At 48.5% G+C, this 27,783-nt stretch overlaps 1 protein-coding gene across 1 annotated transcript in view; it reads left to right on the top strand.

The window, feature by feature from the left end:
• HTR4 (5-hydroxytryptamine receptor 4) overlaps positions 1 to 27,783 on the top strand; it is a gene marked incomplete at both ends in the record, with an annotated part of 100,465 nt that overhangs the window by 881 nt on the left and 71,801 nt on the right. The window contains 3 exon segments of the mRNA XM_082490176.1: positions 1,720 to 1,742; positions 1,746 to 1,801; positions 27,153 to 27,278. Coding sequence (XP_082346302.1) covers positions 1,720 to 1,742; positions 1,746 to 1,801; positions 27,153 to 27,278 — 205 coding nt within the window.

Below are 27,783 nucleotides of genomic sequence, written 5' to 3'. Positions count from 1 at the left end.
GAGTAACCACAATGGTGTTATTTGCAGTTGAGTTATTATTAATAGCGCCACGGCGGTGGCATTCTCCTTGGCTGTCTGGAGACACAACACAAGGGGCAATGAACAGTCTGAAGTGCTCAGGAACTTATCCCGTTTTTTCCACTGGATTAACGGCAGCAAACGCACAAACGCTTTATTAAGACGGTGCATTCATTTCTTTGGAGTCATGATAGAATTTTGATAGAATTAAAAATACCATTAATATTTATATCACTTAATGTTGCTGGGAGTAAGTACATTTATTTATTGAGCTGCAAATCATTTAGTTCTTTGTAATTACAATAGTGTCACAGGAAACCTATTTTAATTTAGTGGTAAGTCAATGTTTTAATTTTGTGTAAAAACAGAAACTAATTTACCAAGCGTTGTCGCCTGTGTTTTCGCAGCCAGGTTTCGCCTTTTTCAGCTGATTGTGCTTAAACTACTTTTTGTAGCTTTGAAATTTTGGAAGTTACCGTGAAAAGTCTTAGACCCTGTGCAGCTTACATATGTGTATGCTCTAACCTGTAACTTTGAATGCAAGCATAGACTGGAAGAGGTCGCTTACATCGCAGTGCTCAGCTCCTCGGTGTCACCAGAATTGCAACGTAACATATTTCCATAAATGCAATGAAAAATTGGTCTTGGAGAACAAGTTTCAAGAATGGTGCCCCTAGTAGTAATTTATGTTGCTTGCATTTATTTCTAGAAATAAGGCTATTTCAGCTGTGAGAGTCTTTGAAAACATATGTAGGTGGATTCATCTGAGGTCATTGGGGGTTTCACTTGAGAAGGACAGGACAGATTGACCAAGGGTATTTTTGTGTATGCCCCTTTTCACACCAGCGCCAGAGCTCACTGGGTACAGCACGGTATGCTGTGTGCGCAGGCACAAGGCTTTGGGTTCGTGTCTTTTGAAATTATTTCCCTACTTAAGTCATTTGTGGTAATTGGAGGGAAGGAGCTGCTGCTCTTTTGAGGAGGCACTACACAGAATGGGATTTTTCAACAAGTGACACAAGATACCTGCAGAGGACCGGGACAGACACGGTCTTAGATGTGATCTGTATCCTATGCATTGTTTTGTATGACTTCTGCCTACACTGCTTCTCCTGACCCCTATGGGAACTGAATATTTGTCCAGAGGAGCCTTTTCCCTGTGCCAGTGGAGCACTCCTCACAGTATTTTACTACCTTGCTGCACTTGAAGCAATCCTCTGGGAATCTAAATCCCAGAAGATCCCAGGAGAAGTGATGATCATGGAGTGGATTAAAGGTTGATCTTAGCTTCCAGGTGAAGAGCTGGAAGCTCATAAAAGGGGGAATGTTTTTATTGTTTTCAGCAGAGCCAGTGTCCCACTGGGACGGTGGAGCACTCTGTTAGCCCCAGGTTATGCATGGGTGGGTGGTGTATACACAGCCACAGAGGGTTGTCTGTCACTTCAGCTTGATTTTGGGCCTCCAGGCATGCGCCTTAGTGTTGCGAGATACAAATATGTCCAGGTAGATAACGGCAAATTGTGTTATGACAGCTCTGTGCAATGGTACGATTTCATTTGGACATGTCTACGTAACCCGTTCTCAAGAGAAGCCAGGCCAGAGGGGCAAAACGCAGTGCATGGGTGTCCTCACTGGGGTAAATGTGCACCCATGAGAGAGCCTTCCATTTATAGCTGTCCTTTCTAACTCTCTCCGCTGCAGGACGAGGTCTCTTCTATGGACATTGAACTCCCAGCTACCTATGCCTGTTGCCTGTGATGGAAGAACTTGATGTTAATGTGAGGTAGGATAAACTACACGGCTCCTCCTGTACCGCGTCTCATCCAGCTGGTGAGCTGCAGGGGGGCAGCGGCTGTACGGTGTGTTTGCAAAGCTGCAGGATGGTATTTTGTGTTTGCCTGTGGATGAAGGTCTCTGCTCATGCAGCAATGCCTGGTCTGGGGTTTCCTGGAGCTTCTGTGAGGATGTAGTGTCGCCCTGTTATTTGTGTAAATGTCAGATGTGGCATAGCCAAGACAAGGACTTCCATGGAGTAGGATGGATAGGGCCCCATCAAAGACCAGGCAGAAGCCCATCTGTGCCAACTGAAGGTCTGATCCTAGGTTTTTTCTTTTTGGTGCAATGGTCTAAAAACCTACAGCCTCATCTCTGCTGCCTTGTACTGGGGCAAGCAAAAAACTGACATCTCTGAAGTCAGGTCAAACCCCTGGGTACACTACTGGGATCGGTGAGACAAATTTCAGTAGGGATCGTTTTGATCCTGAAAGTGTGATGCCAACAGAAATTGTTCAAAGAGGCTGGAGATCCTGTTTGCAGCTGTCCGCGGAACACAGGGCTGGCATCAGCTCTGCCATTCTCCCTCAGCTGTGATCTGCAGGGTCTTTCTGTAGGACTAGGATTTGTCCCTTTTGTTTCTTGGCCTTTTGACTGGCCAGGCTGACGGTGACACTGAACTGTGTGGAGCTCAACGAACGCCCACCAAACCCACTTCACACAAGGACATCAGACTTCTGACCAGACTCGTGTTGCTGGCCCAGACACAGAAGGAAGCGGTATTCCAGTTGCAATGAGAGGTGTATGTTTCCACAAAGAGTTTTCTTAAAATCCACTCAGGGAGTATCTTTTTGATGTCTCAGGGTTTTATTTTGGGGAGTAACTCTTTACCTTTACCCTGCTCAGACACTCAAGTGGCAAGTTCATGGGGAAGTGTCTTGGAGAAAATTGCTCCGATAGAGACAGATGAAATGCATGTACTCTGGTCTTCCAGGAAACCTTTCCCTAAGGAGTCACTGAACAGAGATCCGGAGGAAACGCAGTACAGAAAAGGGGAGAATAGGGTCTTACACCTCCAAGGGGATCCTGTCGTGCCACCCTGTCCTCATGGCTTCGTAGCTCTTGGGCTTTCAGGTTGGGACGTGCCTCTGTGCAAGCCACAGCCCACTCTCTTCAGTTGCATGCACAGAGCAAGATAATGCGTTTTCAAAGACAATTTCTGTTCTTAATGAGCCTCCTCAAAGTGCTATACTATCAGAGAGAACATCTCTGGTCTTCATTCACCTACTCAAGCGTCGAGAAAGTCACCGGCGACTCCAGGTTGCTGCTTTAATGCACACTTAGCAGGTCACATTTATAACCCAGTAATCAATGCTGAGAGGTAATGTGTTTTGCTTAATGAAATTTGTCTTGCCTTTTTACTACCAGAAGTGTAGTTAAATGCGTGGGCTACTGCTGTTTCTCTGTAAAGGGAATTAAGGTGCTGACACCAGGCAATTTTCCCTACAATCTTTTCCTTCCTCTAAAGGCACTAAGAAAAAAATCTTCTATTTCTCACTATGGTGAAAAAAAATCCCCCGCTGTACATTTCATCATTCATAGAAGGAAAATCTGTCAATTCGTAAAGACCAAGGGGCACAGAGAAACTGGCTTGGCCGGTGCCTGAACCACAAGTGCCTGGGCACAGGGAGGCTGTGCCGTGCGGGAAGTGGGTGTTATGTTTACCTTACCTATATATTTTTTCAGTAACGTGCTATTTGCTACCAGTGGAGGCAGACACTGAGTAGCTCTGACCCAGTGTATGTTTTTAAGTGATCTGTTGGAGTTTTGTGATTCACTATTTGTAGGGACCAACAGATCATTATCTGTTTCTTCCTACTTCTGAATTTTACCCTAATTCCCATTGGCCCTAATCCTGGTCCAGAAAAAAATCCGACAACGCCCCACCGCAGCCCAAACCCCAAACTCAGATAAAACTGATTCCTGGGAGAATTAGGCTTTCTCTTCTGACTTGTGATACTTTCCAATATGTGACGTAGCCTGAAGTCAATGAGAAGTGGCTGGGAGGAAGGGGTTTGGGCTCTCGGGGGGTGCCGGGGCATGGGCAGTGCTGGGGGCTGTCCTTCAGTCAGCTTGCTATGGAAAATGCCCATTGCACAGGCTCAGGAAAAGTGGTTTTTTTGGAAAGAGTCCCTCCAGAGACTGCTTTCTCCTGGAGACTGGTTAATGCGGCCGGCTGGTGTGGTCTGACCTTGGCAGGGTGGTGGAGGAGGAAATTCTCATTTGGTGAACTGTTTCATCCGCCTTCCTATTTAGATGCTAAAAGGCAACACAAGGTATTCCTAGGGCTCTGATGAATGAAAATCCACGGGAATTTGAAAGCTCTCCTGAATCAATATTGCTTCATCATTCCCCAGCTGTTTTGATCAAACACTGTGGTCAGATCTCACTTCGTTATGCTTCAGGAATGATTTTATTCTTTTGTTCCTCGGGGCTCTTTCTGAGCTGGGCTAACGCAGTCCTTCACTTCGCATGGCTGTTTGCATGTACAGATTTTGTGGTAGGCATATAATTTTACTTTGACTCCACACTTTTCCAAGCCATGAATTTCTGGGTTTGAGAGCTTTGCTTGTCAGCTACCAGTAAGTAGGTTAGGTTTCTCCTATCTGCCCTGATTTCAGCTTGTTTTGCTAAGATGTGAAATACTGAATGGTTTCTGTTGAAGCCAGGGGCTTCCACGCGCTATTTTCCAGAGCCGCACAGTGAGCACTGGGATCCCCGCTCCCCATCCCTGCGGGACTCAGGGATGCTCCAGTGGGAAATTCGCACGAGAAGGGGAGCAGAGCCTGGGGAAACAGGAGCTGCTTTGGCAGCCTGGGGACAACAGCAGGATGGGTGGAGAGGGGGACAGGTTGACTTTGTTTTGAGCTGAGCCCTGTGGAAACAGCACGTCACTCTTCAGTTTAGAGCAACAAGTGCCACAGTTGTCCTGCTGCGGCTAGTTGGGACGGCTGTGGGCCAGGGCTCCTGCCCTCGATAGGTTTTGATGAGGTGCCCCAGAGGATGTCAGGTGATGAGCATCTTTACACCCCTGTAGCTACGTGAAGCATCACAGGCAGATTCAATTGTACGAATGTTTTATTTCTGTGGAAAAAATTTGGTTCTGAATTTTACAAAGCCTGCAGGGTGGGGTTAGAGAGACATTCCTGGAAATTTTAGACAGTCGGCTTTGGGACTTGTATTTGTCACAGCTGAGGAGGATGGCAAACCTCATTTTCTCTAGTTCTAGTGTTGAAAAATAAATGACCTCGCAAGTCTTTCCAATTTATATTTTATAGAGTTTTGTAATTTTGTGTGACTTGGTGATTGTTATTGGACGCATTTATTATAGGCAGTAAGTTAATGAGATACTGTCAAGTGGTTTGGAATGAAAACTCGAACCATTCAATTGGTTAGAGCGTGGGGAAAAGAAGTTGTTCTCTTTATTCTCTTCATTTCAGACAACTTTATAAAAATACTAATTGGGCACACTACAAACAGCGGTCATTCCTACTGCCTGGTTCTTGCACAGCGGACACATAGCAAACCGTAGGCTGTTTGCTGCTGACGCCCTCCGGCCAAAGGGCAGGAGCTCCTAAAATGCCTTCGCTGCTGCCCTCAGTGGCACAAACCTCTTCCTCCATCTGAAGGTTGTGATGTACCACTTTGAGTCTTCTATTTGGAGCCAGAGGCGGCGCAAGGGTTTTAGTAAGCAGGCTGCTGCCCTGCCTGCTCATGGCAAAGCGTTTGCCTGTGGTTTGGATAAGTTTGTGCAACCCTTCAAAACATGTTTGCACTTCCCTTTTTCAGTTTTTCTGGGTTTTGGTGCGTTAGACAATTTCACTTTCATACAAACATAATGATTTTGACAGCCTCGGAGAAAGTGGAAAAAGGCTGAATCTCTTTGGGCACAAAAGGAAAATACGCGGAGAGATGGCTTTGGTGCAGTCTGTTTTACCGTGCCTGCGCTGGCGTGTCAGCGCAGAACAGGGGTAAGGTGAATGTCCTGGTCATCCTCACATAGTTCACTTCAGATCGTGTAGCACTTATCAAGGGGACTTGTGAACTACGTTCCTCTTGGAAGACATTAAACCAGCAGCTCTGCGCCATGCGCTCTGCAGTCATAGAATAGCACAAATCACAGAATGCCAAGGGTTGGAAGGGGCCTTTGGAGATCATCTGGTCCAACCCGCCCTGCCAAAGCAGGTTTACCCAGAGCAGGTGGGACAGGAACTCATCCAGGCAGGTTTTGAGTGTCTCCAGAGAAGGAGACTCCACAACCTCTCTGGGCAGCCTGTGTGTCCTGGTTCCGGCAAGGATGGGGTTAATCTCCCCAAGGAGCCGGCAGGTATTCCATCCCACGTGACCCACGCCCGGCTATAAGAGGCGCTCGCCGGGGCGAGGGAGGCAGTCGCCACTCGGGGGCGGGCTGCGGCGGGGCGGGTCCGGCCGGTGCGCTGTGCGGTGGTACTGTAATCGCGTTCTTATATTCCTTTATCGGTGTTACTGTTTTTCTTTCTTCTTCCCTTTGTCTGCTCTGTTAAATTATAATATTTCAACCCACGAGTTTTGCCCCTTTCTGCCGATTTTTCCCACGGCTGTGGGAGTCGAGCGAGCGGCTGCGTGGCTCTTTGTTGCGGGCTGAGGGCAAACCACGACGCTGTGCCAGTGCTTTGTCACCCGCAAAGTAAAGAAGTTTGCCCTCATGTTCAGATGGAATTTCCTGTGTTCCAGTTTGTGCCCTTTGCCCCTTGTCCTGTCGCTGGGCACCACTGAAGTGTCTGGCCCCATCCTCTTGACACCCACCCTTTAGGTATTTATAGGCATTGATGAGATCCCCTCTCAGTCTTCTCTTCTCCAGGCTAAACAGCCCCAGGTCTCTCAGCCTTTCCTCATAAGAGAGATGTTCCAGTCCCTTGATCGTCTTCATAGCCCTCCACTGGACTCTCTCCAGTAGTTCCTTGTCTTGAACTGCAGAGCCCACAACTGGACACAGGACTCCAGACATGGCCTCACCAGGGCAGAGTAGAGGGGGAGGATGACCTCTCTTGACCTGCTGGCCATGCTCTTTTTAATGCACCCCATGAGGCCATTGGCCTTCTTGGCCACAAGGGCACATTGCTGGCTCATGGGCAACTTGTTGTCCACCAGGACTCCCAGGTCCCTCTCTGCAGAGCTGCTTTGCAGCAGGTCAGCCCCCAACCTGTACTGGTGCATGGGGTTATTCCTCCCCAGGTGCAGGACCCTACGCTTGCCCTTGTTGAACTTCCTTAGGTTCCTCTCTGCCCAACTCTCTACCCTGCCCAGGTCTCGCTGCATGGCAGCACAGCCTTCTGGTGTGTCAGCCACTCCTCCCACTTTTGTGTCATCAGCAAACTTCTCAGTTTTGTGTTACCAGTCCACAATGAGGACTAAAGGTTTTGCTGCACAGGTTCAAACCATGCAGCTTCCACGCTCAGGTGTGGTGGGGATATTCAGGCAAGGAGACTGAGCTAAATCTAAACCAAAGTATCCCCCGTGTCCTGCACAGAGTGGAGATGTAGGGGCGTCAGTACCAACTGATTTGATCTGATCCCATTGTGCCAAATTACCAGCTAAAATAGACCTAGTTTGTGTGCACAGAAGTCACCTGGGAGTCCACGGACTCTCGTTTTTCTGTGTACAAACCAGGCAGTTGGCGCTTGCAGAGTGTGGATAGCTACATAAGAACTCTACCTGTGAAAACTGTGAGAGGAGCTTCCACGTACCAAGAACGGCACCTGCAGACCTCACTGAGCAATCCAGAGAGGTCCAAACAGGGAAAACTCAGCTTCTCTTGGGCACGTGCCGGTGCCATGCGCGGGGAGTGAGCAATGGCCTTATTAAAGACTATTAAAGCTTTCCTAGAGCTTTGGTAAGACTTTCATCATCTCACTACAGAGCGTTCCCTGTAGCCAGCAATGAAGTAAAGCTCCCTGTCAGCATGCCAGTCCCTCCTTATCTCGCAGCAGCTAAATCTGACTCTCTTACATTGCTGGGAGCACAGGTGATTCAAATCTACACCAGTTCTGAAGTGTGGTTGGCCATTCTTCTGCATTTTCCCTTCTTTGAGCTCCAACACTCATCATTCATTCGTTCCTCCCATTGCTAAGGGTGCTGCATGGCAAGCCCAGCACTTCTAGCTCCTGGGCTGCCTCAAATTTAGCTGATCAGGCATCAGAGAGGATTCTTTATGATGCGGCTCTGCAAGTCTCCCACCACCCTACAGCTGTGGGGTGCTCTAATGCTTCTTTCAGTGGACTGCTTGGAGGTGCTCTGCTGACAGTTTGAAAACCATTGGCTCAAGCTTTATTGAAAGAGCTTTTGGCACAAAAGTGCGGCTTACAACAGCGCAACAGGTTGGGAAGTCACAGTTACGAACAAGAGGCAATCTGAACACTTCTCAAAAGCTGCAAACTGGTTTTCACGTGCTGGCTGATGTGTCTGTTGGGCAAGCACCCTACTATTGCATGCTAAATATTGACCGCACAGTTGTGTTTCAAGCAGCTTTAAAAATATTTCTGTTAGCATTTTAACCCAAGAGGCTGTGCTCTGGGCTTTGGCAACCAGGTTGTTTTCCAATTCTCACACCAAACTCTTCGTAGGACCTTGGGCAACTCTTCAAGACTGATCGATTCTCCCCACTGTGACAACTGAAGTCCCACACAAGCTCCAGCCCTAGCAGCCCTTGTGGCTTTTCAAGTCCATAGCCGGGAGGGGAGAATTGGAAGAGCAGCTGCCTGGCATTTACGGGCAGGACCGGGTGAGCAGAGCTGCGGTTCTGCGGGTTGGAGCTCTTCTCACACCCTTGGGCAGCGAGGAGAAACCTCTTCTGTTTGACTGGGCACTTCTGAGCGTGGTCAGGGCTGTTCTGTGCACTTCACACCGCATAAAGGTTTCTTGCTTCCTCAGGTGTTGGGGAGAGGCTGTTATGCTCTTGAGAAATAAGCTTTTGGAAAAAAAAAAAAAATCACTAGAATGTCCAGTGCAAGTAAATAGCTTTTATGTAAGTCTTTATTATAGCTGTTGGTGAAAGCGGACTCCCTTTGCTAAATCAACTAGGGAGAAACAATGTATTATTTGACTTTGTCACAACAGTAATTGCTTTTTATTTTTAAGCTGAGCCCCCAAACCAGCTGAATTTTAGATTGATGTTAATTGCTTCCAAACTTGGCTTTATCAGCCTTAGTTTTCTCAGTTTGCTGCTGAAGGTACTTTTGTGGCTTGAAGTACTCTGAAAATTGCAGAGCCCTCCAGCGGTACTGTGTGGGGTTCATTAATCTTGTCTTGACTTTGAGAAATGAGAAGCAAGTTGAGGGAAGAAGGAATCAAATTGGTTGAATTAGTTGTGTTTGTTTTGAAGCAAAGAAAATACTCCATTATTTAACCCAGCTGCTGTTCCCAAAGTCCTCGTACAGAGGCATAGTGAACATTATTTCTGACAAGAGACCTTCTCGATGATATGCCTTTTTGAGTCAGGTTGTGTGTTTGAGTGAATCCCGATTCTGGAGCTTTGCTGTGTTGCCCCAAGAAGCTCCTTTCTCCACGGACCTCAAGAAGCGGTGCTGTTGATGGCTGGCTCTAAGATGGGTTCGTTACCTAAAGCTGGTACTCTGGCAGGATGGCTGACTGCAGAAAGAGGCGGAGAAGGTCTTGGGTCTCCTCTCCCCATCCAGACCTGGGGGGAAGCAGGAGCAATAGTCAGTAGTGGGGCAGAGAGGGGTCCAAAGAGCTCCATCCCTGAACCCCTGGGAGGAGCTAAGGGGTGTCCTAGGAGAGGGGTCGGTGTGTGCCCTCGGTCCCTGTGCTCTCCTTGCTTCGGACCCTGGCAGCCAGCAATGAGGTCTTGAGGGGGCCAAGAACTGAGCTGTGAGGCAGAATAGGCAGAAAAGCGGGCTGAAAGCAGAGGCGGCTGTTTGGGCAAGGGGGAGGCTGTGCTGAGTGGTTGGAACAAAATATGTGTCTGATTTAATCACCCAAACTGTAAAACAGAAGGGTTTTAGGAAAAAAGCTTGTGTGCTCCGAGTGCCCAGCTCGTGGGGATTCATGGAAAGCAAACAACTTCAGATTCCTTCAGCAGGTTGCAGTAGAAGTGTTTATTCTTACATATACACAAGCTCTCTTCGAAACCTCTCCAGCTTCTACACTTTGAGTCACCAAATCACTGTTTATCTCAACTTCTTTGATCACATTTCTGTTTAGGTGAGAAATGCCAGGCTAAAATGTCATTTAATAGGCCGGAATCAGCATAGAGCACTCTTCCTAGTCCCCTTTCTAAGGGAAGATCAACTCTAATCCTCCTGTAAGACCTGCTGCGTCCCTCCAGAAAGGCATTTGTTCACGCATTTCTGTGGAGACATAGTGACTGAGAAGATTTTCTACAGAGCCCCGTCTTCCCCCCCTGTGCCCCCCGTCCAGGAGAGGAGCAGTGATCAGAGGAGCACGTGGATGACAGCTGAGTGTTTTCATCCCTCCGTATACACGTGATATAATGTCCTGTTCCGCTCGCTGAGCTGATGTGGATGAGTGCACTTTCTCCTAAGGATAAGGACAGGCAGAACACACAGTGCCAGAAAAGAGCAAAGCAAAACCCTACGGATGCCTTATGGGGCAAAACTTAACAGCGTTCGTTTACGTCAGCTGCAGATATGACCCGTATATAAGATGCACTGTTGGAAAAAAATGAACCATTTTATAAGTAGCCCTTTGAAAGGAGGGCAGCGGGTAGGTTTGTAGGGTTTAGCCGCTGCGTGCCTGGCTGCGTCCCGGGAGTGCTGGGGTGCTTGGGCACAGCGAGGACACCTGGGGAGGAGTCCACAAGCTGGGAGCACTGAAAGGCGCGGGGAGTTTCTGAATTCGCAGCCACAGCCTTTGCAGAGCATTTCCCATCTGCCGACACTGGGTGCAAGAAGAGGGGCTAAGCCGGAGGGCACAGGGAAGCCAGGCATGGTGTAGGGCTTCCCTTGCGAATTGTTGCGCTACCAACCAAAAAGGCTGGGTAGCCAAAAAAGCCCGGCAAAAAAAGTTCTCTCCGCCCGATCCTGCATCCAGCCCAGGCACAGCTCAGCAGGAGCGATGGCTGCTATCAGCCTGGGTACTTTTCATATTGTTCAACTTCTTCTCTTAGTTTCTAGGGAAACACTTTATAGCACTATATTTATCGGAACGTCTTTCCAAACACCTCCGCCAACACTTAATTAATGGAATTTTTCAGCCAGGCTCCAGCTTCTGCAAATTAATAGCATGTTGCTTTACGGCAGCTGTGGAGCAAGTGAGAAACATATATACTCTCTGAAATACGTTAGAGGGTGCAGAGGCAGAGGGGCAGCTCCAGCGTTTGTCTGCGCGTGCTGAGCCCCCCCCGGGGAGGCAGGGCCATCGCGCACTTCTGCGATGTTTCACTTGGCTTTTATTAGTGCGCCCTGAGGAATCCGCACAGATGAAAATGCCCTTGACAAAGCGCCGGGCTGTAAAAATTAACTTTTTGGTGTCTTTCAGCACAGCTTTTCTTCAGCTTCGGTGTCTCTGTGCGGAGTGGCAGCTAGCGGAGATCTGGAAGAGGCTGTGGAAGGCTGTGAAAACAGTCCCAAGCCTGGGATATCCTGGGGAAGACCTGGCTGTAGGGCTTGGCAAAAATGTGCGGCTGCCCTAGAAAGCAGCAGGTTGCCCGGAGCAGGAAAACGGGCCGGACCTTCATGCCAGCTTTTGCCCGTGCCGACTGCCTGGAAGGGCAAGGCTGGCAGCTGCAGCACCAGGGGCTCTCCAGGACACCCTCCTTGGCTTTTCAGGGCTGACCCTCAGCATTGGGCTGGCAAAATTCAGTTTATCTCCACGTCTGGGATTTCTTGAGCCAGCCCTGCTCAGAGGTTGTGAGTAAGGAAGCTGGGAGGGGGTATTGGGGTGTCTTGAGAGACAGGACTGCTGCAAAACTGGAGCTGTGCAGGAGGCAGGGGACCGGATTAGCCGTGCAAGGGTTAATAGGGCACCGTGAGTCATATTGACAGAGCTGTGTTTCCTTATGGAACAGACAGGAGGTTGTGTCTCAGAACCAAAGGGTGTTGGCTGTAGGTGGAAATCTGATGGCTTTTGCTCTCCTCTCAGCGAGTTAAAATTCCCTGAGCTCCTTTTGGAGAAGTGCAGAAAGACAGTCCCGGGCTCGCGGGTGGACGTCCGTTCTGGGAACGGTGTCTTGGGAATAGGGCTGCGATGCTGAGAGCTGCGGTGAGCTGTTACCTACTCCAGATCCTGCGGCAACAGTGTGCGCAGCTGCCGAGCGAGGCATTTGCTGCTTGGGAAAGGGCATTTCTACCGTCTCAGACGGGAAAGATGCCACAGCAAAACGGTTTGTGCTATTTGCTTGGCCGTGTGTCTAGGGCCGGCTGGCGGGTAGTCTAAATGAGTGTTGGCAGACTGTTGCCGTGGAGCAGAGTGCATCTATGCTGCAGATAAGAAATACGCTCCTCTTCTTACCTAGGTCAGTCGTTCCACTATTTATTTTGCTCTTCCTGTGCTGTGGCGATGAATTATCAGTGATGTGGCTCCCTGGTCTGGCAAACAGTCGTGGGTCTGCGCCTCAGTTGCTGGCGGAACTTACTGTCTTGCCCGACCTGTTAACCGAGGACTCGTCATCACGTGTCCCCTGAGCAGCAGCCTCTGCGTCCCCAGGGACAGAGCATTAGAAGCAGCCCTTGCCTGAACACAAGCTTTGCCATCTGATGGACAGGAACCCTGTGGAGATGAAGCTTTCGGGGAGTTTTTGGCTGTTTGGGGGTTAACCCATTGTAGGGCAGGTTATTATAAAAAACAAAACAAACCAAAATAAAAACAACCCAACTTGAGGCATGCTGAAAAATGTAGCAAAGCAGTGGGTTCCTCCTCATGCCGTGGGGACACAAAGTGCCATCACTGCTGGGCTCACGTTTGCAAAGGGACCTGCAAAGAGGCAATTTCAGCTCTTGTGCTTGTGTCCCTCGGTACAAACGAAGGAACTGGAGGCCAGACTACTCTACCTTTAAGCACATGCATAGGAAGCGGAGAGGAGAAGGGTCTGCCTGTTGCAGGTGACTTTTTGCAGTTGATGCAGTTCAGTCGGTGAAAGCTTAGTATGGCCTTACGCAACTCAAGTCCTTCCCAGGATATGGCGCCCGGGCTGCAGGGAGAACTTGATCTCATGCTTCTGTTCCTCACATGTGAGGAATAGTAAATCTAGAAACTTAAAAAAAAAAAAAAGCATCCTTGCAGAAAAAAAAAGCATTAGAAACAATCTCAACATTGGAGAGGGCTGCTGGGGACAGCAGCCGGGTTTCTGGCTCCGTGCTGGTGTCCCTGTGATAGATGGAGCAGCAGCTGACCTTTCCAGTGCACATTGGCATTGCTGTAAGCTCAGAGGAGCGAAGGAGGAAGAAAAGGGCTCTGCTTGCTGCTGGTGAGGGATGGGACGGGGTGGGCAGGATGCTGTTAAATATCTGGCTATTTGTCTGTTGATGGGTCAGAGTGAAGGAGAGAGTGAATCAAGCAGGGCCTTTCCCTTCCCTGGGCACGTGAGCTCGTGTCTGCATGAGAGCAAAGGAAACGTGTCACGGCTGTTTTGGGGTCACGTCTGTCTTCTGTCACCCCTCCCTAGGTTGGGCACTTAGAGCTCGGCTCTGGCTGAGGCTCTGTGCATAGGCACAGAGTATTTCTACCTAACAGTAGACACGGACGTTTTCCTTGCTTTTCCAGTGGCTCCAAAGCTTTAATGCCCCTAATCTCTGCTCGTTCATTCCCTATGTGACTTTCACAGCCCTCCGCGTGGGAACATTGGGTCACTACTCCAGCAGGGTACCAGATAGATGTAAAAGCAGACTCCAGTGGTTATAGTGCTGGGCAAGAGCATGTTCTGATGACTCTGATGCTTATAAAAGAAGTCAGTTCCAGAAGTCAAATGTGTGTAAACAGATTGCTTCACTGAGTCCCAGTTCCTTAGCTTAATCTGGAAAATCACCCGAGCTCCCAGTTGGCTCATAGAACTCACATGATGTTTTTCCCATCTCCTTATCTCCAGAGTTATAGCTATTGGCATTTCAGTTCGGTTCAACTTTGCCTTAAAGGCCAGGACCTGAAAACACAAAGTCTACTCGTTTCCAAAGCCTCCTTTCCATGCTGAGACCATATGGCTGCGGTGATGGGCCAGCTCATTGCTCGTTGTCAGTGGACTAGTCTGGAGGTGGGTCCAGGGCTTGCTCTTCTCATGAACTTCCTGAGAGCTCTGAGGACTTATCTGAGAACAGGCTGCCATCTACTCAACAGGGAGCGCACTGGGAGAATAAATAAATCCAACAAAAGAAGGCAGGCTCCGGTTCATGTTAATTTAGCCAAGATGTTCTCGGCACTGAGAGCTGAGTGGTGAGACAGCTGCCCAAGAGCTGTGACGTGTTTCTGAGCAGACTCAACTGGGGTCTTGAGTATTTGGAGGACTAGGGCACATAGAGGACCTCACAGGAGTCCAGACAGGTCTTGAATTACTCTGTGGAAAGGAGATGGTGGGAGGTGTGGGCCATTCCCTTTCCCGCCTCTTCCAGAGAAGCTTCTTTGGGGCTGGTACATCAAGATGCGAACCTCCTCTTCGCTGGTAGAGATGCCTGGAAAATAAATAGTGCCTTACTTCTTTGGGATTTAAACTGCTTTTGTGGTATTTTGGGCCATGTTAGAGTGGAAGAATGCTTTTTTTTTTTTCCCCTCCATTCCCAAGCAGCTGGAATAGATTTGGTCCCATTACTGCCATTATTTGCAATTTCCATTTTTATGGGCCGTAATGGGGATGTGATTCTCGGGCAGAGCTGGCAGCTACAATGAAACACGGGGTTTTTATTTCTTACGATTCAGCCACTGTTCAGTACGCTTCCCTGAGCCCAGCAGATCTGGGTCTAGTCCGATGCAGGCACCTAGTGGTTTTGTATTGCTTTGCCTTTTCCCTGTTAGCCACAATCGAAGCCCGTGTTGATGCTCTCTTCCTGCAGCAGTGTGAGGATCTCTTGGCGACACACTGTAAAACCGAAGAAGTTTTCATTGGAGCTCAAAGCTGCTTACTGGTTCAGCTAACAGTGTCTCTCACCTGAAATACCCTACTGAAGCTGGTAACAAAGTTCAAATGGTCAGAAAATTAATCACAAAACAAACTTTCTGTACTACTCCTCAGTTAAAATGCACTGCACCAGCTTTCCAGCAATGCCACTAATTAGGGTTCTCAGTGCTTTGTGATTGGCAGGTGCTATTAGGTTTCCAATAGCCTTGGAGACCCCGAAGCAGAGAGTTTAAGCCCGATGGGAACGTGCTTCCCTGGTTACCCCTGGATGAGCAGCCTGGCTGCTCGCCACTGCCAGGGATCTCCTCACCCCGGCTTGGGAGCCAGTTTCCCTGCTCCGACGAGGAACAAATTACCCACAAAGACAAACGGTTGTTGTAGTCTGTTGTCCTTTTTTTCTTTTTTGAGCCTTGTGCCTCTATGCTTGGTCGGTCCCTTCTCTGACACCTGAAGAGAGCATTGCGTTGGCAGTGTTGTTTTCCGGGTGTATGTAAGATGCTGGGTGCGGGGACCTTACCTTTTCCTTCTTCGCTTGTCTCAAAACTTCACAAATAGGGCCACATGATACAGCTGACACGCTCGGCCTTTCTTCCTCCGTGGGCTTTTAAACCCTCAAAATGATCCTGTGTTTCTGCTCTGTTTTGTCAAATATCAGCTCTCCAGACCTTTCCTTGTTTCCATGTACATCTGGGGAGTAGGTTTTAATTTCCAATAGGGCTCTTAGTGTGTCTTCCATTTGGACATGCAGCCTCATGGCTTAAGTTCTTTTTGCCAGAAAACATCATCTGATGGTGCTGACCCTTGAATGGGGGCACCATCAGCAGTAGCACCGTGGTGCTGCTGGCTTCCTCTCTGTGTGCCCCTTGAGCTTTTCTTCCTTTCTTTTTTTCCCTCACAGGTCTTAGACCAGTCTCCTCAGTCAGTGGCAGGGAAAATTGTGGACCTGTGGTACCCAGCGTATCAGCTTATTTGCAACTGGTCAGTTATCAAACTGAAACAAGTGAACAGTTTTTTAAAATCAGTCTGCAGTGCGGTGACTGGGAGAGCAGCAGCTAGCTCCCACTTATGGATCAAACCTGAAGTTCATAGAACCTGTGAGAGGAAAGTCCACCAAGAAACCTGTAGGTCATTTCAGTCCCTTCTGGGGAAGGTTTCTCCCTTGGCATTGCTCTCATCTCCAGGAACAGCTGTTTCTAGGAATCTTTGCCAAGGGCTTCGTGCAGACGAGCACAGCGAGACATCCCTCCTGGAGGCTCTTGCACTTGTTAACCGAAGGAAACCACAACTGAACAAACACTTCCAGAGCTTCTGAGGCTGGCCTCGGAGACATGTGCCGGTGGGATCCTGGGTGGGATCTGGGTTGTGTCTGAGCCGAGTGTCTGCACTCACCATCTACAGATCAGTCCCAAATGTTTGGTTTTCCTCTGTCCTGCTGCTTGTCCACGTTGACATCCTCCTCTTGTTTATTTGAAGTGAGAAATGTGATGAGGCTTTTGTGGAGAGTATTCAGAACATGCACGTAGCTGGGCACATAGAAGGAGGTTTAAAGAAACTTAAGTGCTCTGTTCTTGAATCGAGGACTTTCCATGTCCTTGCTTAGAAAGGACACCTACCTGGAGCCTAAATACAAGAGCGAGGTTCATACAAAATGAGCTGATGAACACCTACTGTGGGGGTGACGGTTTCTGGCTGCCACCTCTGGAATTAGCTTTACCAAACTCTGGTCTTTATGATAAAGCTCAAATTGAGGTAGCGGAGTTGGGAACGCATGGCATCTCAAAGATTACTTTTATCCCTCTTGACTGATATGTTTTGTGTCAGGATACAGCAAACTGGCCGGGCACTTCCGAAATCGTGGCATTGGAGAAGGGGCTAAGGAGACACACCATTCTCTGGGGGCACAAGGCAATCACTCAGATGCTTCGAGGGGCACACACCTTGGGAGCTGAACAGATGAACTCCACCATGCTCTGCCTTAAAAAAGCTCCTTGGGACGTACAGTCCTATGTTGCCTTCAAAATAGAAGTGAAAATACCTCTTCCTATTGTCTCGTAATGAATGAGCTGGGAACTGGTTTTGTGTGGCTGAGCCACACGGGGTGTCTGGGGGGTGTCTCAAATTAAACGTGTTCCAGAAATCAGTGAATTACCTTGTCGGTGCCAAGTCTTCCATTAGCAGGGCTAACAAGAAGAAACTCTTTCATGCCTCTAGAGTCTCGAAACTGGGAAACTATCCAGGAAATATTAGAAGTTACACAGCCAATAGCTGTATTTGTCTTTTATTGTCCAAGGTGTAAACAAGCAGTGGGAAAAGTACACAGCCTGGATATTTTGATATACAGCCTGATGCCAGGACTCTTCCACCGGTCTTGACTGAGTGCCTCTCATTTAACAATATTCCCCTTGACTGCAAATATTGCTTGCAAGAGCAGAGCAGGACCTTCATGCTTTTTGATTTGAAAGTCTTGCAACCTCTCGGCTTTCGGCAAAGATGGGAGCAAAGGTTTTCCCTAGTTTGAAAATGAGAACTCAGTATGGGAATACCAATAAAGACGAAGAACTGCCATTATGGTGTTTTGATAAAGAGTTATCTTTGGGGAACGAAATGTGTGGGGATAGGACAGGACTTATTTTTTTTGTTTTTGTGGGAAAAGTTATGATAAGACGGGGAAACAAGTGCTTTTAGCTCACTCTTGAAGCAGGCTCTGCTCAGTCGGTCTCGGTGCACCCCAGTTTTGCGCCTGGTAATTGCAGGAGGCATCACACGCATTTCCGTGAGAAATCTGGGCGCTCCAAGAGTGTTTAGCACGAGTCTAAACCTTGAGTTTTCCAGCCCACTCCCATGCCAGAGGAAGTTATGTCACAGATCTGCATCGAGTTACTCCCTGTTTCTAAACTAACGAGGTGAAGGTAAACTTAAGCTAGTTGTCTGTGTAATGGTGATGGCGCTTACGTCTCTGGAAAGTAAAACTCTTCTGTATAATAACTGTATTACAAACATTCTTCTCCAAAAGTACACACCAGACTGTCTTCAACATTCGTAGAATATAAAAGTGAAACGAATGATAATTAATAGGAACGCTGCTGGGAAATAAGGTGCTTTGTTAAATCAGATGTCCTGAGCATGGCTATGGTGTATTTGTCATTTGAACACACAGCCTGCTCTGCTTAAGACTTCCGTATGGCATGAGATAGGCAAGAGCCACTTACCTGGAAAAGAGAGGATAATCTCATTATGAAGATGGAATATACACCAAAAGTCAGGTTTGGTTTTGTGTTTCTTTCATCATCTTCTGTTCTCCATTAAACTGACATAGTTCGGTAGATGCAGTGGGCTTTCTTCTGAGGAACAATTCTAATTAGGAACTGATCAAGACATTTCTGATTAAAGGCACGTTTGATCTTTGGTTTTATTCAGCATTTACAAAGGAGAAATGATTGTTACAACATCCCTGCTGCACTTTGTAGTGTGCCTAAAATCCTATCTATGCCTGAGGCAGAGAATTGTTTTTTTCATAGTTGTAGAGTATTTGGTAACCTCATTAAAATAAGTAGAACCTGCATATCCGAAAAGTAGTGTTATGTTTATGTGAAAATAAACCCAAAATATTTGGCATGTGGAGGATGGGTCATTGGGAACCAAATTTTACAACCTGGAAATATATTGCAAGGAACAAAACACAGTGCCAAGGTCCTGCAAACTGCAGGCAGATGTGTAGGAGTGCGATTTGGGATTGCACAGGGCTTTGCACAAGAGCTCTCCTGAGTTAGTTGTAGTGCATCCCAAACAGAGGAATTGCAGCAGCTGCCTTTCCTCCATGTAAATACCACGATCTTAGTTTAATGCTAATTTCGTAAGTTAATTTTAGCTTATATTTTAGGTGACAGTCTAATGGTTTTTAAGGATGGTACTTACGTGCATCAGTCTTGCAGCAATATCCTTCTGTATGTGGGTGTAAATTATCTAACACCTGATCTGCTGCTTGGGAAGGAGCAGAGCCAGGGGTTCGTCCTTCATTGTAGGAACAGTAGAGATGGACGTGGCTGCTGGACTCCTGTCTAACTTCCCTGCAAGGGGAGAGGTCCTAAGTTTAGGCAGCGCCTGGAGACTCGCTGCATCTGGGTTTGTTTCCTACCTCTATCGCGCTTTTCCCGTATAACTGTGCAAACTGCTGCCTCTCTCTTGAGGTCTCAGCCCTTCGTCTGTAGGAAGATCGTGATAAAGCACCGCATCGTTCAGGGTCAGTTTTCAGCCCCAGATCCAACTTCCATCCAGAAAAGGCAAGAACTTCTGCTGGTGTAAGCAAAGGAAAGTGCACGGACCAGCAGAGAGCTCATTTTTTTCTGGGTTTGTTACTGGGAGCCCGTCGTGCCTTGCCTGTCAGCCCGAAGGTGGGCAGTCTCAAAGCCTGCGGTGCATCCAGAGCTGGAGCCGGTGCTCTGGCCCCGATGTCTCCGGAGGTCCTGCAGCGTCTGGCAGCTCCAGCGCGCACCCGGTCCCAAATGGGAGAGCGCTCCTGGCACGTACTGATTGACTGCGCAGCCCACACACGGCAATTTTTAAAACATTTAAATAGCCTGTCTTCTTTGCTTCATCTTGACAATTGATTTTAATCAGTATTATCAGCTGCTTGAAACACTTAATTCTCTGAAGCGCTGTAGCATTCAGCCTCCAGGAGATGCGTGGAGCAGAGGTGCAGAATCGGTGATGTTGTCGGTAGTTTTGTCCAGGAGGAGGTGGCCTGAAGTCCTCGCTTCATCGTTCATGATCCTACTTGGGCTGCTGCTGTTTGCAGTGGTGTGGTGCCTTTTCAGCCCCACGCCAGCAGTGGAAGCAAGGCGGGTTGCAGAACGTTTCTGAGGTTTAAACCAGCATAAAAGGAGAAAACCTCATCCCTTCCCACCGGACTCAGTGCCACAATTTATTTGGCTAAAAAAACCCCAAACACTTAAATAAGCTAATCGTATGACTGAGTTATTTTGATACGTGGAATGCTGTTTATTTCTGGCTTGTCAATACTTTAATTAATTTCAATCTGTTTCCAAAACAGAAGTGAAGTACGTAATTGATTTGAATCTGTTAGAAGTTGTCCCGCCATCTGCACAGTCTGAAGCGAAGCGGCACAGGCAGTGTAGCATTTGAAGGCATTAAAAGAAATTATATGCTTCTGGATTAATGCTGACTTCTGATTAATATTTTTAGGTGGCAGTAGTAAAGAGTAGGGTAGCAGCTGGGAAGCCATAGATCAAATAATATCTTCCCCATTGTCGCGTCTCTATACTGAGACACGCATTGTTAGGTTTACTCATAAAATAACGTAACTTGATTTTTAAGCGTTTAACACACAGCCTCTGATTTTATGCCAGGGAATAATCAGGGGTGTAGAAAGCAGGAGAGGCAAGTGACAGCTTATTTGTAGTTAAAGACCCACATGAAATATCACATCAGCTGGAGTTACAGAGGGGAAAGCCACGGCTTGGTTGAAAACAGAGGAGCGACTCTTCCGTGTATTCCCCATGCACTGAGGCCACTGTTAAATCAAGAAGAAAGCTCTTTTCTAGGCTACCACCGTTCCGAGCTTTTAATCTTCGTCGGTGAGAATTCCACACCTCCTTTGTTATGAAGTGCTCACTACGGTCCCTGGCTACCTCCAGGAGATGCTCCAGGTTGCCTCTGCAGGCAGAGTCATTCCTCTCCAGTTTGGAAATGCGCCATCCAGCTTCCTTTGTGTCAGCTGCGCTCCTCTGCCCCCAAAAGCAAAGTCTGATTTATTCAACCCCCACTCTCTTCTCCATCTCTCTCGCTCCCGCAGGAGCGTCTGTGCGGTGCCCAAGGTGCTCTCAGCACTGAGCTGTTTATTAGGGATATTTTCCCACTGCAGCGGCGGGGAGGTCAGGGTGTGACATGTGTAACGGAATCCAGGGGAGCGATGTGCGTGGTCTTACCAACGTGACTGATTTATGGAGGTTTTAATTGCTGCATAAAATATGCAAAAGCACTTGAGGTCATTTAGAAAAGTTGGGGTGTTTACAGGAAAGTAGAAATTGAGCTTGAAAAAATAATTACGCTTTTTTTTTCTTACATGAATAACTATACAGAAGAACCTTTTAAATGTGTCCATATATGGGTTTTAAACATTCATTCCACATCAGCATTTCACCTTTTTCCTTAAGTGATTTCTATATTCCTACTAACCAACAATCATTTTGTCTGAATCTCATTTCCTCATAATAGCAAACCCATCAATCTCTGCTTTATTAAACAGGGAAGCATGCTTGGAAGCCAGAGCACTCAGATTTGATCAAAGATGTTATGCAAACCGTTGATTTTAATTTAAAGCAATATCCACTTCTTCCATTATTAACAGCTTTGAATTACTGAGACTGAATAATTAACAAATGTTCCTACTTGATGATAGATTATTCAAAAGGCAGATGTACAGAAACAGACCGCAGGTGAACATCCTGCCTGCACCCCCAGTGATGCATATGCCTATTTAATGTTGCCCCGGGGAGCGATGCAACACGGCACGAGAGAAATACTCTTTGGAGAGATCTCATAAACGCTTCTGGAACTCGTAGCACAGCAAATGCTCCGTAGATAAGTGTGCTGGCGTGCGTTTCGGACCTGCTGGTCTCTGTTCAGAGCCCTGGGCTGTGGCCAGCCAAGTCATATGACGCAGACCAGGATGCCACCGCTTTCGGGGCAGGGTCACCTGCGGACACCGGGTGGGAAATGTGGGCTTAAAACATTGCCCTGCTTCCTGGCTGAAGCTGAAGCTGAAGCACCCCTCCGTCTTCAAGCAGGGCAACATCTGGTGAAGTGTGGCTCAGTGATGGCCTCCTTTGGCGTTTCCAGAGATTGTGTTGATGAGTAAAACCCAAAATCTCTGTGCACCAGAGAAAACCTGAGGTGGGTAATTCTCTTTGGTGTCTGTTCGCTTGCACAGCTCTTTGCGGCTGGTGAGGCTGGAAGGGATGGAGGTCCCTGTACCAGGCGATTACCTTGTTCACTGAGGGGGATGTCTGGCAGCACAGGGCAGAGCTGAGTCTTCGCCTGCTGTTATGTCCCTGTACTTCTTCACCAGCCCAAATGAGAGGAGTGCCTTTAGGATCAGAGCAACTATTCAAGAAACAGGACGGACCAAAATGGTTCACTCCTGCTCTGTGCCACCCTGACACCAGGTGCCTTTCCCTGGGCGGCCCAGCCGCCAGCCGAAGAGCCAGCGTCCCCGCTGTGAGAGGGGACAGAGATCTCTCGGCAAAACCCTGGCGCTTCCCCTAAAAAAGAGCCAGCAGGCTCGGTCACCAGCCCTCCTCCCAAGGCACTACGTGGTGGCGTGAGAAGCTCTGTCCACTGCCAGCTCACCCCCCGCCAGGGCTCGGGATGAGGGAGGTGTCTCTCCCCTCCATCCGCGCTGCAGAGCGCCGAGGCAAGGGGCTCCAGCAACGCAGCCCTGAGAATCGTTCAGGAGCAGCAGAAGGATCATGGAACCACAGAGTTTTCAGAGTTGGAAGGGCCCTCTAGAGATCACCTAGCCCAACTCCCCTGCCAAAGCAGGATTGCCCAGAGCACATCACTCAGGACTGCATCCAGGCGGGTCTTGAAGATCTCCAGAGAAGGGGACTCCACAACCTCCCTGGGCAGCCTGTGCCGGTGCTCTGTCACCCTCACCGTAAAGAAGTGTTTCCATGTATTTGAACGGAACTTCCTGTGTTCTAACTTGTGCCCATTACCCCTCGTCCTGTCACTGGGAACCATTGAAAAGAGCCTGGCTCCATCCTCCTTCAACCCACCCTTCAGATACTTGTACGCCATAATAAGGTCTCCCCTCAGCCTTCTCTTCTCCAGGCTAAAGAGTCCCAGCGCTCTCAGCCTTCCCTCATAAGGGAGATGCTCCAAGCCCTTAATCATCTTAGTTGCCCTTCGCTGGACTCGCTCCAGCAGTTCCCTGTCCCTCTTGAACTGGGGAGCCCAAAACTGGACACAGTATTCCAGTTGTGGCCTCACCGGTGCAGAGTAGAGGGGGAGAATGACCTCCCTCGACCTACTGGCCACACTCTTCCCTATGCAGCCCAGGATTCCATTGGCCTTTTTGGCAACAAGGGCACATTGCTGGGCCATGGATAATTTACTGTCTACTAGGACCCCCAGATCCTTCTCCTCAGAACTACTTCCCAGCAGGTCCGCCCCTAACCTATACTGGTGCTTTACGTTCTTCCTCCCCAGGTGCAGGACCTTGCACTTGCTCTTGTTGAACCTCATTAGGTTCTTCTCTGCCCAGCTCTCCAGCCTGTCCAGGTCACACTGGATGGCAGCACGGCCCTCTGGGGTGTCAGCCACCCCACCCAGTTTGGTATCATCAGCGATGATCAGGATGGGCAAAGCTAGATAAGACAAAATATAAATCTAATTCAGCCTGGCTCTGTATAAACTAAACCATCATCATCCTCTTTACCGCTGCGCCAGCGTGTATGTGCTGCCACGCTCGCTCGGGAGGAGAAGGAACATCCTTTGTCTGGCGCTGTGCAGTGCGGTTTGTTTCACAGATGCAGCCACGGAGCGATGTTAGCCTATTGTGAAGGCTTATTTAGACAGGTACAATTACGGCTCGGCGGTGAAGGTGCCTTTGATCCCGACATCCCCATTGTTCCTGAGGCTTTTCATCCCACCCGGTACCCAGCTAGCAGGCCCGTGCCTGAGACCTGCCTTTGAAACCGCTTTTTTTCCGTTTCCCTTTCATTTCCATGGTGTCCTCTTCTGCTGATGAACACTATTAATGAAGGCGCTGGCATTCAGTTGTGCTCAAAATGCTGATGCTTGGCAAGTGTCTGACCTTCCCCGGCCGTGCAGCGGCCATCTGCAGGAGGGCAGATGGTGGGTCCAGAGCGGTCTGTGCGGCTCCAGCGGCAGAGAATCGCCTTGTGCATCCCACTGTGCATGGTGCCCACAGGGAAGGACCCGCTCCCGGCTGCTCATCCTTCTCCAAAGGACTTTGCTGCAGTGCAGGTTCACGTGTCAGCAGCTCCCAGCTTCCAGCCTCCCAAAATCTCCAAGGCAGGACTTGGCTTCTGGGGAAAACGAGGTCTTTCAGATCGGATGGATGGGAGAGAAGGAAGGAGTGACATCCTATTTGAGGAGCGGCTGCGTGGCCAGTGCCTGGCTCTGTAGGGTGGCTTGGGATGTTAGTGTTAGGATAAGGAATTAGATGCCAGTTACCTTTAGTTTTGAGGAAGGAATCGCTGTATGCAATTTGGGGTGGTCACTGGCGATTGAGAAGCACAAAAACTGATGCCTTTTGCTTCATTTTGCATTTAGCATGTTACTGTGAGACCGAGGAGGAAAGCGGCCCAGAGGTAGTGTTCACTATGTATTGAGAGTTCAAAGACAGACCGGAGACAGGCAGGTGAAGGAATCCATCAAGAGCTGTTAAACACAAGCCCACTGTGACGCAGACCTTTGCGGCACGGGGGAGCATGCAAGGGAGGTGCTGCTGTGTCCATGTAGCCATTTCATCTCCTACAGGCCGCCGTCAGACGGAACGATGGATGAGGCAGATCCTTTTGATCACTAGGGATTTTTTCCCGTCAGATGAGGGGAAGTATGACTGGACCAGTGCAGGCAAATCGCAGGCAGCAGTTGCAGTGCAATTGCAAGAACTGCAGACACAAAATCCACGCGTTGCAAGAGTTGTCCGAGAACTAGTGACCCAAGGTGTCAGAAAGCAATGCTCTCCCGTAAAAACTGGGAAAGCCACATTTAGTTCAGACAGAGCCTTGTCAGCGTTTCTGAACGCACCAAAGGGTTTGTCCAGAGCTACCAGCTTCTCGGAGCCTTAATTGCCGTCATTAAAGTTGTGCTAAGTTCAGTAGACGGCTCTTTCTAATTAAGTGCAAACTCTTTCAGGTGCTAAATAAAAGCACATCTTGACTTTGCCTTTTCCTATCTTAGCATCTATAATTGGCCTGCACAAAACTAAGTGTCTTGCTGGATGCAAACCCACGGCTATGTCTGACCCCTTCAGCGTAACCCCAGAGACCTTCCTACGCTGAGCAGGAGTGGATTTGCTGACATTAGCACTGAAAAACGGCGGGGCAAAAGAAGCAGTCATGCCTTTGCCTCTGGGCTGGGATCATTCATTCCAACACAAGACAAAACCCGTTTCCTTAGCGGGTGCCCTTCACCCTTGGCCACCCGTACCCCCTCTCCTGGCACACTGGTACCCCAACAACCCGTCTCCAGCAGGACGCCCGCCTGGCAGTGCTTAGGGACTTTTTGCCTGAAAACTTTGTAGGGAGGTGGGATACACCCAACTGTCCACTCTAAGTGGCATTTATTAATCTCTTAGTTTTAACACAGAAGGTTATCTGGAATTAAGAGCTACGTGTGCTCTCACAGGTAAGAATGCACTACTTGGCATATGGACATACATTTGTGAAGTTAGAATATGTAATTGCCTTGGAACTCATTATAGCCAGATAATTGCACTTGGTTTTGAGCCTGCATGTATCTGCCAAGCGCTGTGTTTTTGATGAAACAAGCGTGAGTCCAGGGCATCTCCTTTCCTCTCTTTGCTCATAAACACCCCCACCCGGCTGGATTAACCTCTACCCAGTGATGTGTTTCCTTGTAAAACATTGAAAATCAAGGAATTCCTAAGATACTGTTCGTAATCAATATGAAAAGTCCGACTTCAGCAGGCTGCGACCTGACCCACCGGTGCAACTGGCAGTGGGCAAAAAAAGTCGTACTCTTTTAGGCATCACTTTTAGGGACGAAAATGGAGATTGCGATCGAGTGGATGTTCTGCAACGCAGGCTCAGGGTGAAGTCAATCGCTAGAAGCTTATTCACACGGCACAGGCAGGACTTCAGCAGTCTCTAATCTTTTTTAGTTTCGCTAAAATCAAGAGAATTCAGTGAGATAAAGTGTACAAGTCTGGAATGTATTTAGTAAATAAAGAAGTGACCCCAGAGGAAGTCAAAGTACAACAGAATAACAGTTCAATTTTTCAATTACCTGAACAATCTCACAACATTAATCGTGGGTGCCGAATACCAGCTCCGTACGCTGTGAAGAAATTTCCCTGCTGAATTAGTGTCAGCCGCTGCTCTGAATGCCAGTTTATTTCCAGCCACACTTGATAACGCGAACAAACACCCGTTCTCACCCGTGTAATGTAATAGGGAAAGTTACACAAGCAGGCGACGGTTTAGGATGCGTTTTGTTCTGGATACAGAATTAGAAATAGCTTTAAAGGAAAAAAAAGTGGCTCAAAAATTTTGTAATACGACCAATTTTATGAGGAATTGAACACTACTTATGGCATCTGTGTATTACTTTCCTGCTTTGTAGGCTCCGAAAAAAACCCCCGACAACATTTTTTGAAACATTTGGCAAGATATTTGTAGAAATGCAGACTTAAAATTGGTCCAACATCGTGTTTTCATGTTATCCTTCCTTCTTCTTTTCTTTCTTTTCATTAACTAAAAGAAATTATTGATGTCCGGGTAGGTAGAAATTGCGCACTTCCTTTGAAAAATTTTTTTTCTTTTCCGAATACTTGAAAAGTTACCAAGTGAAAAAGAAAAAAAATAATGCCGGACTGCCTCTTGTTCTGTGGCACAGAGTGGAGGGAAGAGAGAACAAGGGAAAAGATTATGCAGAAGATTTCAAAATTCAAAATGTAAAATGCTCATCTTGAGGAAAACCTTGGGACAAAATGGAAAAACAGAAGGAAAGAAAACCAAAATACTTTTGCATAGAAAATGTTATTTATTGGGGTGAAAAGGGAATGAAAACATTTTCAGAGGCTCTGAATTGGAAGGGACTTTCAGCAATGGGGCGCAGTTCCCTCCAGCTCTCGCACGTGGGCTCCTCCGCCGTACGCGTCGGCTTATCCACCCCTGGGAGACCTGGGCGGCCGCGGGCGCTGCGGGTGGCCTCCGCCTGTAGCCTTCCCGCTGATGTACACAAGCCTCGCAGCTTTCCCCCTAAATACGCAATGCTCTGTGTTAACGGTCTCGGCGGGCAGGCGCCTCGCTGCGCCGGGCGCGGGGATGCTGCTGCGCTCTCATTCCCAAAAGGAGTGCCCGTGCCTGGCACCTCGGCGCTGCCCCGGCGATCCCCTCCCAGGGCCGCTCCACCTTCTTTTCTTTTCTCTCTCTTTTCTTTTTTTTTTTTTTATTTTTTTTTTTTATTTATTTATTTTTATTTTTTTTTTTTATTCTGTGCTCCCCAGTTCGAGTGAGGGCTTCGGCGTAGCGGAGAGGATCGTGCTGCTCACCTTCATCTCCGCCGTGATACTGATGGCCATCCTGGGGAACCTGCTGGTGATGGTGGCCGTGTGCCGGGACAGGCAGCTCAGGTGAGCCCACCCAGCCGGCCACCGCCTGCCCTTCCGCGGGGAGGCGCAGGGGAAAATCCCCTCCTAAGAAGCCCCGTGCCTGCGGCTGAGGGCATAAACGGCCGCGAGGAAGGCTGGCTGTGGCCGGGCGTTGCACCGCGGCGATGTCGGCCTCTCACAGTGGCCCCAGTGCATCCCCGCTGGGAGTCACACTGGGGCAGTGGCATCGTTTCAGTATCCATCCTCTACGTTTTTAGCACTCTCAGTGTAACAAAACAGATACAGCCGTGAAAAACAGAGCTAAGCAGCAATTCCTTGGAGAAGCAGGTTGGCCTCTGCCCCTTTTCCATCTCAAATTTCCTAACAAGCCCCTCAGAAGACCAAGGTCCTGTTGCGGATGTGCTGCTCTGCTGCAGCTTGGCAAATGCTGCCAGTGATTTTGGGGGGGTCACAGGCAGAACTCCTGCCTCGAGGCTTGCTGCCACCCCTGGGAGTTGTCAGACCAGCCTCGGGAGCGGAGCGAGAG

This window comes from Vanellus vanellus, assembly GCF_965231255.1.
Source record: "Vanellus vanellus genome assembly, chromosome: 13".
Taxonomy (NCBI): domain Eukaryota; kingdom Metazoa; phylum Chordata; class Aves; order Charadriiformes; family Charadriidae; genus Vanellus; species Vanellus vanellus.
This window is presented reverse-complemented; position numbering and strand designations above follow the sequence as displayed.